The following is a 15,668-nucleotide window of genomic DNA, read 5'->3' on the forward strand; positions in this document are numbered from 1 at the left end:
TTTCTCTTTCTTTCTTTCTTTCTTTCTTTCTTTCTTTCTTTCTTTCTTTCTTTCTTTCTTTCTTTCTTTCTTTCTTTCTTTCTTTCTTTCTTTCTTTCTTTCTTTCTTTCTTTCTTTCTCTGTTTCTCTCTCTCTTTCTCTCTTTCTCTCTCTCTTTCTCTCTTTCTCTCTTTCTTTCTTTCTTTTCCTTCCTTCCTTCCTTCCTTCCTTCCTTCTTTCTTTTTTTCTCTTTCTTTCTCTCTTTCTCTCTCTCTTCCTTTCCTTCTTTCTTTCCTTTTTTTGGGAGACAGAGTCTCACTCTGTCACCCAGGCTGGAGTGTAGTGGCGTGATCTCAGCTCACTGCAGCCTCCGCCTCCCAGCCTCAAGCGTTTCTCCTGCCACTGCCTCCTGCGTAGCTGGGATTACAGGCGTGTGCCACCACACCCAGCCTGTTCTGTATCTTTCAAATTCCTATCCCACAGGGCCTGGCTGGGAGCATATGTTAGTTCCTTCTCATGCTGCTAATAAAGAAACACCTGAGACTGGGTAATTTTTAAGAAAAAGAGGGCCAGGCATAGTGGCTCATGCCTGTAATCTCAGCACTTTGGGAGGCCGAGGCAGGCAGATCACTTGAGGTCAGCAGTTCAAGATCAGCCCGGCCAACATGCTGAAACCCCATCTCTACTAAAAATACAAAAATTAGCCAGGCATGGTGGTGCGTGCCTATAACCCCAGCTAATTGGGAGGTTGAAGCAGGAGAATCACTTGAACCCAGGAGGCGGAGGTCACAGTGAGCCAAGATTGCACCACTGCACTCCAGCCTGGGCAAAAAGAGTGAGACTCTGTCTCAAAAAAAAAAAAAAAATTATAAAGAAAAAGAGGTTTAATGGATTCACACTTCCACATTGTTGGGGTGGCCTGACAATCACGGTGGAAGTTGAAGGAGGAGCAAAGGCATGTCTTACCTGGTGGCAGGCAAGATAACTTGTGTAGGGGAACTCCCCTTTATAAAATCATCAGGAACTGGGGCTCGGGTAAACTCCACCAGCCTGGACATGCCCTTTTCTGCATCTCTGGTGCCTTGAATGGCCCCAGCCACCCAGAAGTGTTCCTTCCTCCTATCCTGTCATTGCACATACTACCCTGGGGACTCAGACCAGGGCACATGCCTTGGAGGGTTTGTTGTACCAAGATGACCCATTCCCTCTGCGTCAGAGCCTCAAGATCCGGCTATATCAGCTGCAGAAGAAGTGTCACCGCAAGCAGGAGCAGTGGTGGAAGCTGGAGCACAGCATCACTTTCCAGAAGGACATTGACTTCGACGCAAACACACACACCAGCAGCAGCTATAGTGTGAGTCCAGTCTTTCAGCCTGGGGGTGGGGCTAGGGGTGGGGAGGGGGAAGCTGATGCCTCCGTCATCACTCCCAACACACACACACACACACACACACACACACACAGACACACACACACAGAGCCAGACACAGAGACACACAGACACACACACACAGACATATACACACACAGACACACACACAGACACACACACACACAGACACAGACACATACAGACACACACACGCACACAGACACACTCACACAGAGCCAGACACAGAGACACACAGACACACACACACAGACACATACACACACAGACACAGACACATACACACACACACACACAGACACACACACACACACACACAGACACATACACACACACAGACACAGACACACACACACACACAGACACGCACACAGACACACTCACACAGAGCCAGACACAGAGACACACAGACACACACACACAGACACATACACACACAGACACAGACACAGACACACACACACACACAGACACACACACACACACACACAGACACACACACACAGACACAGACACACACACACAGACACACACACAGACACACACACAGACACACACACAGACACACACACACACACACAGACACATACACACACACAGACACAGACACACACACACACAGACACACACACAGACACACACACACACAGACACACACACACACACAGACACACACACACAGAGCCAGACACAGACACACACACACACACACACACACACACACACAGACACACACACACAGACACACACACACACACACACACAGACACACACACACAGAGCCAGACACAGAGACACACAGACACAGACACACACACAGACACACACACACACACACAGACACACACACACACACACACAAACACAGACACAGACACATACAGACACATACACGCACACAGACACACTCACACAGAGCCAGACACACACAGACACACACACAGCCAGACACAGAGACACACACACACAGACACATACACACAGACACACACAAACACACACACAGACACACACACACAGACACACACAAACACAGACACACACACACAGACACACACACAGACACACACACACAGACACACACAAACACAGACACACACACACAGACACATACACACACAGACACACACACACAGACACACACACACAGACACATACACACACAGACACACACACACACACACACACAGACACATACACACACAGAGCCAGACACAGAGACACACAGACACACAGACACACACAGACACAGACACACACACACACACACACACAGACACACACACACACACACACACAGACACATACACACACAGACACACACACACACACACACACAGACACATACACACACAGAGCCAGACACAGAGACACACAGACACACAGACACACACAGACACAGACACACACACACAGAGCCAGACACAGACACACACACACACACAGACACACACACAGCCAGACAGACACACAGACACAGACACAACCAGACATATAGACAAACACACACAGCCAGACACATACACACAAATGCACAGAGACAGACACAGCCAGACACACACAGACACACAGAAACACTGACACAGCCAGACACACACACAGACACACACACATGTACAGACACACGGACATACGCAGAGATAAACATAGAGACAGACACACACACAGACGTACCTGCACCACTTACTTCTCCTTGGTGGCAGTTTACTTTCGAAGGACCTCTCTTAGAGGGGTCAAATGTTACTTTACAGATGGGAAAACTGAGGCCACAGATACTTCAGGACCGAGCTCTGCCAAGAACCGGAGCCGGGATCCACTGGCCCAGTCCCAGGGCTTGTGTTGTGCCGAGCACTTAGTCCTTGTATAATGTTTGTGGTTAATAATAAAATAATGGCATTTAAGTGAGTGGTTATTATGCACTGTCTTCAGCAACCCTGGTGTGTCTCTGATCATTCCAGGCAGTGCTTAGCACAGAGTCTGACCTGGAGTAGGTGTTCTTGAATATTGGTGAATTTTACTCACACTCATTTTACAAATGAGAAAAATGAGGCTCAGAAAGAACAAGTCATGGCCAAAGTCCATGGCCATGAATTCCAGGGATTCCAGAATTCAGCTCTTGCACTGCCCCTTGCTGGCCTTGGGAATGTGGTCTGGTCACCGCTGGACCCCGGTTCCTCACCATAAACGGAGGCAATAGTCTATGTTCTTCTGACCTCAGGGGCTGCGGGAGGACACTTGGGACCATGGCTTGGGCACAGGGCTGCACTGGGCACACCTTCTCTGCACAGGATGAGGTCATGGAGTGAGTGTGAGGCCTGCTCAGGTCCAGACTGACTGGGCCTTGGGGGTTCTGAGTTTGAAGACGAGGCTTCCAAGGCAAGGGGCTTAGGGAGGGAGCTGGGGGGGGGGTCACAGTCTACAGAGCCCCTTTGAGGTCTTTCTCTCTAAGCTGCTGCAGCAGACCAGGATCCTGGAGGTCTGAAGTCCAGGACCCCACTCCATGCCCCTTCCCAGTCCTCAGATTCTAACGAGGTGTGGACCCTGATGCCTCCAGCCAGGAAACCCTTCTGAAAGGAGTTAGTCCAACCTCCCTCTTTGCAGGGGAGGATGCTGAGGCTCTGAGGTGGGGAGGAACTCAACCAAGCCCCGCAGGAGAGGAATACAGACCATGATGAGGACACTCCCGGCGTCCCAGCTCTGTCCACGACATTTTGCTGGCTGGAGTGAGCTGGGGCTGGGGCAGGGGCAGGGGATGCTGGGAGACAGCCTGAGCCGCCTCCTCCTTCTCTTTCTTGCAGGATCAGCTGCTCAGCTACATGCAAATGACCATCACCAACATGGCCCGGCAGTGCTGCCCCTCTGCCCACAGCATGCCCAAGAGCATGGATCTCTTCTCCAAGCTCAATCTGATTAAGGTAAGGATAGACAGATGGCCGCGGGGCTCCTGATGGCCCAAGGCAAGCCTCCAACTTGAGCTAGTCCTGCTCCGTAGCTCAGGCTGCATTTGTGTTTAGCCCCCCATCAGCTCTTCTTTCCATAGCTACATGGGTGCCTGGTGCAGAAGGTCCTACGGTCTCTATTAGTCTCCCAACAAACCTGAGCACCCACTAGGTGAAGGGTCAGTGTAGAGGGTGCATAGAGGAACTTCCCACCTGGTCTTTATATGTAGCTCCACTCTGACACATCACACACACACACACACACACAGTATATACCCATCAACATCCACATGTGCTTTCTGCACACCAACACACATGAGACACACACAGACAAACCTGCAAACAAGCACACAAACATCAACTTGCACGCACAAAGATGCAAACAGGTATGATCACACTCTTACATATATGAGTACGCTGGCAGCGGGCATTTCAGTGACTGAGGGAGCCACTTGCACAGGGTCCTCATCTTAAACTTCACACTGTAAGTCCACTGGGCTTCTCTCCTCATCGGCCCCATCAGTCAGGATACTGTTACTGCAGTAACAGAAAACGTGATCAGATTGGCTTTGACAACAGAGCGTGTCTTTTTAAAATAATAACTTTATTGAGATATAATTCACATACCATAAAATGTATCCCTTACAATTATGCACTTTGGTGTCTTCAGTATAGTCAAAATTGCACAGCCATTACCCCTGTCTAATTCCAGAACATTTCATCACTCCCAAAAAGATACACTGCATCTGACTGCTTTCATTTAGCATAATGTTTTCAAGGTTCATCCATGCCCTAGCACGAATCAGTGCTTTATTTTTATGGCTGCATATTCCATGGTATGGGCCTATTTGTATGGATAGAACTTTTGTTTATCCATTCATCAGCTGATGGACATCTGGGTTGTTTACATTCCTTAGGTATTATGAATATTGCTGCTATGAACATTTGTGTACAAATTTTTATGCAGAGATATGTTTTCACTTCTCTTTGGCACATACCTAGGAGTGCAATTTCTGGGTCATCTGTTAACTCTATGTTTAGCATTTGAAGAACTGCCAAATTCTTTTCCAAAATGGCTGCACCATTTACCATCCCCATGATCAATGTACGACGGTTCCAATTTCTCCACATCCTTGCCAACATTTGCTATTGTCAATCTTTTCTAATTTAGCCCTCCTAATGGGTGTGAAGTGGCATCTCATTGTGGTTTTGATTTGCATCTCTCTGATGACTAATGATGTTGACTATCTTTTCATGCACTTATTGGCCATGTGTATCTCTCCTTTGGAGAAATATCTATTTAAATTCTTTGCCCATTAAAAAATTTGATTTTTTTTTGGGGGGGGACGGAGTCTCACTCTGTTGCCCAGGCTGAAGTGCAGTGGCGCATCTTGGCTCACTGCAACCTCTGCCTCCCGGGTTCAAGCGATTCTCCTGCCTCAGCCTCCCGAGTAGCTAGAACTACAGGCATGCACCACCACACCCAGCTAAGTTTTGTATTTTTATTAGAGATGGGGTTTCACCACGTTGGCCAAACTGGTCGCAAACTCCTGACCTCAAGTGATCCACCTGCCTCGGCCTCCCAAAGTGCTGAGGTTACAGGCATGAGCCACTGTGCCCGGCCTATTTGTCTTTTTTTAGTTGAGTTGTAAGAATTCTTTTTGCGTTCTGGATATAGGTCCCTTATCAAATATGTGATTGCAAATATTTCCTATCTTGCATGTTATCTTTTTACTATCTTGATGGTGTCCTTTGAAACACAGAAGTTTTGAATTTTGATGGAATCCAATTTGTTTGTTTTGTTTGTTTGTTTGTTTGTTTGAGACAGGGTCTCCGTCTGTCACCCAGGCTGGAGTGCAGTGGCGCCATCTTGGCTCACTGCAGCCTCCGCCTCCTGAGTTCAAGTGATTCTCCTGACTCAGCCTCCCCAGTAGCTGGGACTACAGGCATGCGCCGCCACCCCACGTGACTAATTTTTGTATTTTTTGGTAGAGAATACACCTGGCCATGTTGGCCAGGCTGGTCTTGAACTCCTGACCTCAAACGATCCACCCGCCTCGGCCTCCCAAAGTGCTAAGATTAGAGGTGTGAGCCACCGCATCCGGCCAAGAATCCAATAGTTTTACTTTGGGTATGTGTATGTACTTGTCCTTTACGTGTCATATCTAAAAAGACATTGCCTAATCCAGGGTTATGAAGATGTACACCTGTTTCTTGTGAGAAGTTTATAGTTTTTGCTCTACTGTTTAGGTCTGTGATTCATTTTCAGTTGATTTTTTAATGTAAGGTAGGCGTCCAATTTCATTATTTTGCATGAGGATATTCAGTTGTCCTGACACCATTTGTTTAAAAAGTTCTATTTTTCCCCTTTGAATTTTCTCAGTACCCTTGTCAAAAATCAGTTGACTGTAATATGAAAGTTTATTTCTGGATTCTCGATTCTATTCCATTCATCTCTATGACTGTTTTTATGCCAGTACCATACTGTCTTGATTACTGTGGCTTTGTAGTAAATGTTAAAATTGAGAAGAGTGAGTCTTCCCACTTTGTTCTTTTCTGAGGTCATTTGGCTCCTCTACCAGGGCACATCTTGTGTCATGAGTGGAAGTTTGGTGCCTGGTGGGTTTCAGGCATGGTGTGATCCTAGGCTCAGTGGCATCATCAAAGACCCATCCTTTCCATACTCTCCTGTCTGCCACCTTTAGCATTGACTTCATCCTAAGTCAGAACGTGCTTACCTCATTTGAGGCATGTTCAGTGCAGATGTCCAAACACAGGACACTTAGCTCCCCAGGGACACTGAGGGGCAGGTCTCTTCCCTAGTGTCCAGTGCCACAGTCAGCAGTGAGCAAGCCTGTGGCTCAGTTAAGAAGGTCTTCTCCAGGAACCTCACAGGCAGTATCGAGGCCGCTGTATGGCACAACTCAGTGGGCACCATTCAGTTGAATTCTGTGTAATTGGCATCCCTAGTTATATACAGCTTGTAACTTACTCATATCGCAAAGAAATGAGATTTCTGAGTAAGGACACATTTATCTAAATAGTCACAGTGTTTTAATTTCATCTTCTTCCCAAGAAAAAGGAAGAAATTATGTGGTGATGTCACAGGGTCCCAAGCAACAATCAGTTTGGGCCTCTGGATTGACGTCTGTCAGTCACTCAGCCAACATGAATTGAGCCACCTGAATGTGCTCAGCATTCTGCTAGGCAACAGGAGATGGAGGCTCATCTGGTCCCTAAGAAATGAATGCCCTTCAGAGAGGGAGGCTGGGGGCAGTCAGGGTGGGCTTCTTGGAGGAGCAGTGAGAAAAGGCAGGCAACCACATTCAGGAAATTACACCAGGATCTGGACTCCTAGTCATCCAGCTCTGTCACTCCTGGCTGTGCCACATCAGACAAGTCACTTAACTTCTCTGAGCCTCTGTTTGCTCATTTGCCCAGTGGCATTGATACCACGTCTTTTGCAGGGCCCTTGTGAGAGTTAAAGTAGGTCAGCCTTTGATGATGCTTTGGTCCCTAGGAAGTAGCGTCCAGAGGCCAAAACACTGTCAGGTGAGAGATCTATTTTCCCTCCCAGGACTTCATGTTGGACAAAATGGAGACTGTAAGACTGATCGCATTGCTCACGGAACCCAGAGTGTGCTGGTCTTGGAACAGCCTCAGGGACCAGGGGCTCAGAAGACACCCCAAACCCTTCAGGAAATGTCCAAGGAGCTGGGTTTCCACCCCCAGGACCCCCTTTCCCAGACCCCATGCTTCAGAGTGCTCCAGCCTGTACTGACCGGCCTACGCCTTGCAGGCCCCGTAGCATCACGACCTCTTCTTACCTGCCTGCCTCCTTTTCTCACCACCAACACCTCCAAGCCAGTGGGAGAGAGTCTGGGGCATTGAGGGGGTGGGCAGGGTCCTGGGCTCAGCTGGGGTTGGGGGTGCTGGTCCCCATCCTGGGAGATTGGCAGGGATCCAGGTAAGGCCTGCGTGGGATCGGGGAGAGAGAGGCAGGTTCCTGAGTTGGGGGCAGTGGCCAGGCTGGAAGACCCTGGGCTGAAGACTCCCTACCTGGGATCTGGGGTTGCGTCTTTCACTTTCATGGTGGGTTCCTGAGACTGAGGAGCTTTGGACGAACACTTGGCTATTGGGAATGTTCCAGTCACAGGACACTGTAAACAGCCACCAGGGCCGTGGGATGCATGGGAGTTCACCTTGCCCACAGCAGTCTGCAGAGCTAATGGGGGCTCTGAATGTGTCGGGGCATCTCATCACTGGCTTCCAGAAGTTGAGTACCAGGTTGGTACCTTCTGCCTATCCTGCAGGTGTCTGAGCTACCTGGAATGGTTGGTACTCTCAGGGAGACCTTGGCAAGGCAAGGCGCCTCTCTGGGCTGGTTTTTCTACCTGTAAAATTGGGAGAGAGTGCCGGACACGGTGGCTCACACCTGGAATCCCAAGCACCTTGGGAGGCAGAGGCAGGAGGATCACTTGAGCCCTGGAGTTCGAGACCAGCTTGGGCAACATAGGGAGATCCTGTCTATAAAAAATTAAACAATTAGCCAGGCATGGTGGCACACACCTGTGGTTCCAGCTACTTAGGAGGCTGAGGTGGAAGGATCACTTGAGCCTGGGAGGTCAAGGCTGCAGTGAGCCATGACTGTGCCACTGCACTCCAGTGTGGGTGACAGAGCGAGACCCTGTCTTTAAAAAAAAGGGGGCGGTGGTGAGGAAGTCTAAGCCCCCCACTCCAGTCTGACATTCTAAGTCAAGTTTGGAAGAGCCAGGTCTGCACAGAAGGCACTTGCTTGCTTTCATTGTGCCACTGGGGTAAAATCATTCTAGCAACCACCACAGTCCCAAAAATAATTCGGCTCTAGAGGTCAGCTGCTGTTAATTTATCTAGGTAAAGGCAGAAAGTTAAGAGCAGCTGCTGAGCTGTAAACAGTGGTGAGTCAGCACATGGACCTTCAAAAGGAAGTTTTAGAAAAGAAAAGATGCTGACTGTCAGCTGAGAACCCCGAGAGCCCGCTTGACTCCAGGTGCTGCCGGGAGCGGGTAGGGGATGAGTCAGGCTTGGCCAGGGAGCTAAACAGGAAAGGTACATGGAAGAAGGAAGGCTGATTGTGGCCAGGTTTTAAGAGTAGTGTGGTTACATTTTGGGGTGTTTTTTGTTTGTTTTCTGTTGTTGTTGTTGTTTTTGAGACTGAGTCTTGCTCTGTGACCCAGGCTAGAATGTAGTGGCGCAATCTCTGTTCCCTGCAACCTCCACCTCCCGGGTTCAAGTGATTCTCCTGCCTCAGCCTCCCAATTTGGGATTACAGGCGCGTGCCACCATGCCTGGCTAATTTTTATATTTTTAGTAGAGACGGGGTTTCACCATGTTGGACAGGCTGGTCTCGAACTCCTGACCTCAGGTGATCCACCCGCCTTGGCCTCCCAAAGTGCTGGGATTACAGGTGTGAGCCACCGTACCCGGCGAGTAGTGTATTTTAAAAGGAGAACCAGGAGGGAGCCGCTGTTTCGAGTTTCTTATCTCATAGACCTTCAGAGGAAAGAGGGCACCTCAGGTAGGGCTTGAGTGGGATTTCAGAAGGAAGAGGCTGCACTACAGAAGAGCGACAGAAATGCTGGAGTAGGGACTTGCAGTTCGGCTGGAGCAGGCGGAACCCCCGGAGCGGTCTGAGAAGGTGGGCTGGGGAACCACGTGGGGCCCCAAATGCCAGGCCATGAGGTTTAGATTCCATCAAGGGCGGTGCACGGGGAGCCTCACACACTCATGCCTCTCTATTCTCTGTCTTTCCCACTCTTTCCGAAGCAAGCTAAAGTATTCCATTAATCTTCCCCAGTGCAGAGGATTAAGTGAGTGGTTCTTAGGTTTGAACACATGTCAGGAGGGCTTGTATCAATGCAGAGTGTGGACCCACCTCCAGAGCTTCCAGGTCCTAGAATCTGCAGTTTTAACAAGTCCCCGGATACGGCAGATACTGCTGGTCCTGGGGATACATTTTGAGAACCGCCGCTTTAGCGTAATGGCAAATCCTACGTGCTGAAGCCGGGCACTGCTCCACCGTGACCACCAACTCCCCCTGCCTGGACTTCGGAATTCCTTCTGCACGATGGGGCTGGACCGGGCATTGCAGGAGGGCTGCCCTAACCCTGTCTCACCTCCTGGGAGGCGCTGGAGAGAGCACTGCCTTCTATGCCCAGGGTGCAGTTCTCTGGCTTGTTGGCTGTGTCTTTGAGGGCTCTATGTTTTTCTGTCCCCCGTCACCTGCCTGCTGTGCACCTGTCGTGCTTGATCTAGCTCAGACATTTTGTCACACCCCTCGGGGAGGAGGGTGATTGGAACAGTTGCTTGGTGTGGCAATGACCTGGCCACCAATCAACATTTGCAGACAGCATCTGGGTATCTTGGGAGCTCCCAGCCTCCTCTGGGCAGGGCTGGGGCCATCAACCGGACACAGGGCATTGCGCTTAACAGCATGGCTACCTCAGGCTGCTGGTAAGTACCAGAATGCTGTTTCTCCTTTCTTGGCTTTTTACCATACAGAAAGCTCACTCCATCCTGACCCTGTACCTTCAAAGCACTTTTCTCATAGGTTCTATATTAGCTGGAGAAGAACCTTCAAGGGCATTTGGAGAAAAAATAAAAAGCACTAGTTCAGGTACCTTATGAAATGTCGTTTCATCCAACCTTCCAGCTGGACCATGGGATCCCAAGACACCAACAGTCCTGGGCTTGGACATTTTGAGACCAAGAGCTGGTTACCTGCCAACGAATCCCAGCTTTAAGAAGTTCAAGCATGAGAAAATTTTTCCCACAGACCATCCTGGAAGAATTGGATTATTGCCAAATGGCTGCTGCTGGGGAAATTGGCTCGTAGGAGGAGGGAATCAGATTGTGTTCTTTTTCAAATTGTGTCCTATCATTCTTTTGAGCAGTGGTTTTCAAACTTTAGTGTTTCACTGAAACCACATGTGAGACTTGCTAAAAATGGAGAGAACTGCGGCTTCCTCTCAGAGACTCTTTCTAGGGTGAGGCCCAGAAAACTGGATTTTAAGCAATCTCCCCAGGTGATTCCAACACAGACAGCTCTCAAATCACAGGCAGAGAAACCCTGGGCATCTGAATGTCTGTCTTCCTTTTCCTTCCTTTTCTTTCCTTTTCCTTCCTTCCTCTTCCTTCCTTCCTTCCCCTTCTTTTCTTCCCCTTCCTTCCCCTTCTTTTCTTCCCCTTCCTTCCCCTTCCTCCCTCCCTCCCTCCCTCCCTTCCTTCCTTCCTTCCTTCCTTCCTTCCTTCCTTCCTTCCTTCCTTCCTTCCTCCCTTCCTCCCTTCCTCCCTTCCTCCCTTCATCCCTTCCTCCCTCCCTTCCCGTCTCTCTCTCTTTCTCTCCCTTTCTTTCGACAGAGTCTCACTCTGTAGCCCAGGCTGGAGTACAGTGGTGCAATCTCAGCTCACTGCAACCTCCTCTTCCTGGGTTCAAGCAAGTCTCTTGCCTCAGCCTCCTGAGTAGCTGGGATTATAAGCACCTGCTACCATGCCCAGCAAATTACTGTGTTTTTAGTAGAGACAGGGTTTCACCATGTTGGTCAGGCTGGTCTTGAACTCCTGACCTCAAGTGATCTGCCCGCCTCGGCCTCTCAAAGTGCTGCTATTACAGGTGTGAGCCGCTGCGCCCAGTCCTGAATGTCAAAAAGAAGAAAACTTGGTCCATATTCACCTGGTCTTCAACAGGGAAGGACTTTGAAAGCATGGAACGACAGGAGTAACACCCAAAAACAATCTGGCCACATAAAAGTTACAAATACGCCCGGCGCAGTGGCTCACACCTGTAATCCCAGCACTTTGGGAGGCAGAGGCAGGTGGATCACCTGAGGTCAGGAGATCGAGACCAGCCAGGCCAACATGGTGAAACCTTGTCTCTACTAAAAATACAAAAAATTTAGTCAGGCGTGGTGGCAGGCACCTGTAATCCCAGCTACTTAGAAGGTTGAGGCAGGAGGATCACTTGAACCCGGGAAGTGGAGGTTGCAGTGAGCTGAGATTGCACCACTGCACTCTAGCCTGGGTGACAGAGTGAGACCCTATCTCAAAAAAAAAAAAAAAAAAAAAAAACAGTTACAAATACATCTACTTCAGAGCACATCAAAATATCAAAAGTCAGTAAGTTGGGGGGAAATGGTGAGGAATTTGGGAAAGGATCAATGTTTTTGATATTTAAAGAGCTCTTAAAAAGTATTAAAAAAAAAGATACCAGTTGCTCATATTCAGCCAATCATGACATAAAATGGCCTATAAACATAAAAATATTTCAACCATACAATTACTGCCTGTCAAAATAATTTAAAGCTAATAGACAAATGCTTTTAAGATAGGCTCACTATAGAATTGTTTGCATAACCTCTCTGGAAAGCAATTTGCTAAGAGGTCTTGAGAGGCTTAAAAAATGTTTATGTCCTTTGGCTCAGTATGGTCGGCCCTCTGTATACACGGATTCCACACCTTTGGATTTAACCAACTGCAGATCAAAAATACTCCAGATTCAACCAGCCCCAGATCAAAAATATTCAGAAAAAATCCCATCTCTACTAAAACTATACAAAAATTTATCTGAGCATGGTGACGTGCGCCTGTAATCCCAGCTACTTGGGAGGCTGAGGCAGGAGAATCACTTTAACTTGGAAGAAGGAGGTTGCAGTGAGCCAAGATAGTGGGCAACAAGAGTGAAACTCTATCTCAAAAAAAAAAAAAAAAAAAAGGCCAGGCGCGATGGCTCACGCCTGTAATCCCAGCACTTTGGGAGGCCTAGGAGGGCAAATCACCTGAGGTCAGGAGTTCGAGACCAGCCTGGCCAAATATGGCAAAACCCCGTCTCTACTAAAAGATACAAAAATTAGCTGGGCATGGAGGTGCACAGCTGTAATCCCAGCTACTCGGGAGGCTGAGACAGAAGAATTGCTTGAACCCAGGAGGCGGAGGTTGCAGTGAGCTGAGATTGTGCCACTGCACTCCAGCCTGGACAACAGAGCAAGACTTTGTCTAAAAAAATAAATAAATAAATAAAATTCAGGAAAAAAGAAAAACATTAAAAATTAAAAATACAACAATTAAAAATAGCACAAAATTTCAAAAATATAGCACAACAACTATAGAGCACCATTGTATTAGGTATTAAAAGTAATCTAGAGATGATTTAAAGTATATGAGGGGATGTGCATACGATTCTACACCATTTTACATCAGGGACTTGAGTATCTGAGGATTTTGATCTGTGTGGGGGGGCCTGAAACCAATCCCCCACAGACACTGAGGAACCACTGAAATTCCAGCTAAGGAACTTCCGTCAGTAACACCGGCCTATTATTTGGTTGAAAGTGATAGAAAGCACAACTCAGTTTAGGAGACAAATGAAACACATTGGCTTCTGAAACTGGAAAGCGCAGGGATTCTTGCTGGAGGCATGTTGATCAGGAGCACAATGTCAGCAGGATCCAGTCGCTTCTTTTCTGGGTTTGATCGCCCAGGTCTTGGCTTTATTCTCAAGCTCAGTGTAAACAAGACGCTGCCAGCAACCTCAGGATTGCCAGCACTCTCTGAAGCTGAAGTCAGAGAAGAGAGAATGCCTCTTCCGAGCTACTCCTTGGCCAGTCTCAGGATTCACTCTGATTGGATCACCTTGGGTCATGAGCCTCTTTTTAGACAACCATTAATTAGCCAGGATTAGGCACTGTGTCATTTCTGAACTAATCTCTGTAATGAGGGGGATTCCATACTCTGGATGGTCCGGCCTGGGTCCAATTGTTGAGCTTTAGTGAGATGGAATGTCTTGTGTGGCTAGAGGCCATTCCCCGGGAGTCAGTGATGGATGCCACATGAACTACACGGACTCAAAGTAGGTGAGGGATGGTTCCCCCAAAGGGAAATCAGGGCACTGACTCACTGATTCAGAGGGAGGTTAGACTTGGTACTGGGCAAACAGAAGCAAGAAATGCCCATGACAGGTGCCAACAAAGTTTCTGCACAAAGATGTTCATCACATTGTTATTTACAGTAGCCCCAACTGGAAAACCCTAAGTATCCTAGAAGAAGAGATTAATGAATTATGCCAAAACATGTTATGATTCTGCAGTCCTTAACATATTTTCAAAACTATTTAATGTTAGAAAAATGTACAAGGTATAAAGCTAAGTGAAAACAAAAATCAAGGAGGAGTTTTTAAAAGGTAGCATAGAAATTCAATTTCGTAAAAATTATACAAATATAAGAGTAGAAGGAAATCTACTAAAACAATGTTCTAAGCAGGAGGATCAAGGCCCTTGGGGATAGCAGCAAATATTAGACCCACCTAGTATAGTAGATGAAATGCTCAGCCCCAGTAGTATACATCCACACTCTTGCCAGGACCTCCTGGTGGAGAGAATAATCATCCCCATCTCTTGACTTGGGTTAGCTGTGTGCTTTGGCCAATAAAATATCAGTGGATCATGACACAGAGGCTTAAAACATAATTGTACAGTGCACTTACCACCTGTGAGCTCACCCATGAAGAGAACCTGCCTCAGGGAGCCCCCCTCGTTCCAGGAGGATGAGAGTCATGTGGAGCAGACATGGACCCAACCTGCAACTGGGATGCACCTAAATCAGTCAATCCTCAGCCAACCCACAGACTCATGAGTGAGAGACAAATGCTTCTTTTACCCGTAAGCCAGGGCAAGTTTGAGGTTGCTTGTTACACAGCATGATGGCAATAGCTGCCTCATACACCTGCACACCTGTTCAAATTCTGTGTCTTCTCCAACCTAAGCATCACCCCCTTGTGGGAAACCAGGCCATCCAAGGGCATGGATCCTGTGTCTCAGGAATGCTGGGATGCATAAAAGTGGAGAAGAGCTCTGCCATGTTAATAGTGGTTATCTCCAGATTGTAGGATTTTTTTATTTTCTTCTTTATACTTTTGTGTATTTTCCAAAGTTTCTGTGATTAACATTTTTTTTGTTTGTTTGTTTTGTTTTTTTTGAGACGGAGTCTCGCTCTGCCGCCCAGGCTAGAGTGCGGTGGCTGAATCTCAGCTCACTGCAAGCTCCGCCTCCCGGGTTTATGCCATTCTCCTGCCTCAGCCTCCCAAGTAGCTGGGACTACAGGTGCCCGCCTCGTCGCCTGGCTAGTTTTTTGTATTTTTTAGTAGAGACGGGGTTTCACCGTATTAGCCAGGATGGTCACGATCTCCTGACCTCGTGATCCGCCCGTCTCGGCCTCCCAAAGTGCTGGGATTACAGGCTTGAGCCACCGCGCCCGGCCTAACATGTTTTTTATAACCAGAAAGAAATACTGTATTAAAAAATTAGAAACCAACTCTTCTCGGCACCTCA

General features: G+C 48.0%; 1 protein-coding gene across 1 annotated transcript in view; it reads left to right on the forward strand.

Annotated features, from left to right (window-relative positions):
• Positions 1-8,173, forward strand: part of CCDC197 (coiled-coil domain containing 197) — a 22,394-nt gene extending 14,221 nt beyond the window's left edge. The window contains exons 7-9 of the mRNA XM_005562084.4: positions 1,196-1,333; positions 4,168-4,284; positions 7,886-8,173. Coding sequence (XP_005562141.3) covers positions 1,196-1,333; positions 4,168-4,284; positions 7,886-8,089 — 459 coding nt within the window. The 3' untranslated portion in view covers positions 8,090-8,173. The remainder of the gene's footprint in view (positions 1-1,195; positions 1,334-4,167; positions 4,285-7,885) is intronic.
• The last annotated feature ends 7,495 nt before the right edge of the window (positions 8,174-15,668 follow it).

This window comes from Macaca fascicularis, chromosome 7 (genome assembly GCF_037993035.2).
Source record: "Macaca fascicularis isolate 582-1 chromosome 7, T2T-MFA8v1.1".
Classification (NCBI taxonomy): domain Eukaryota; kingdom Metazoa; phylum Chordata; class Mammalia; order Primates; family Cercopithecidae; genus Macaca; species Macaca fascicularis.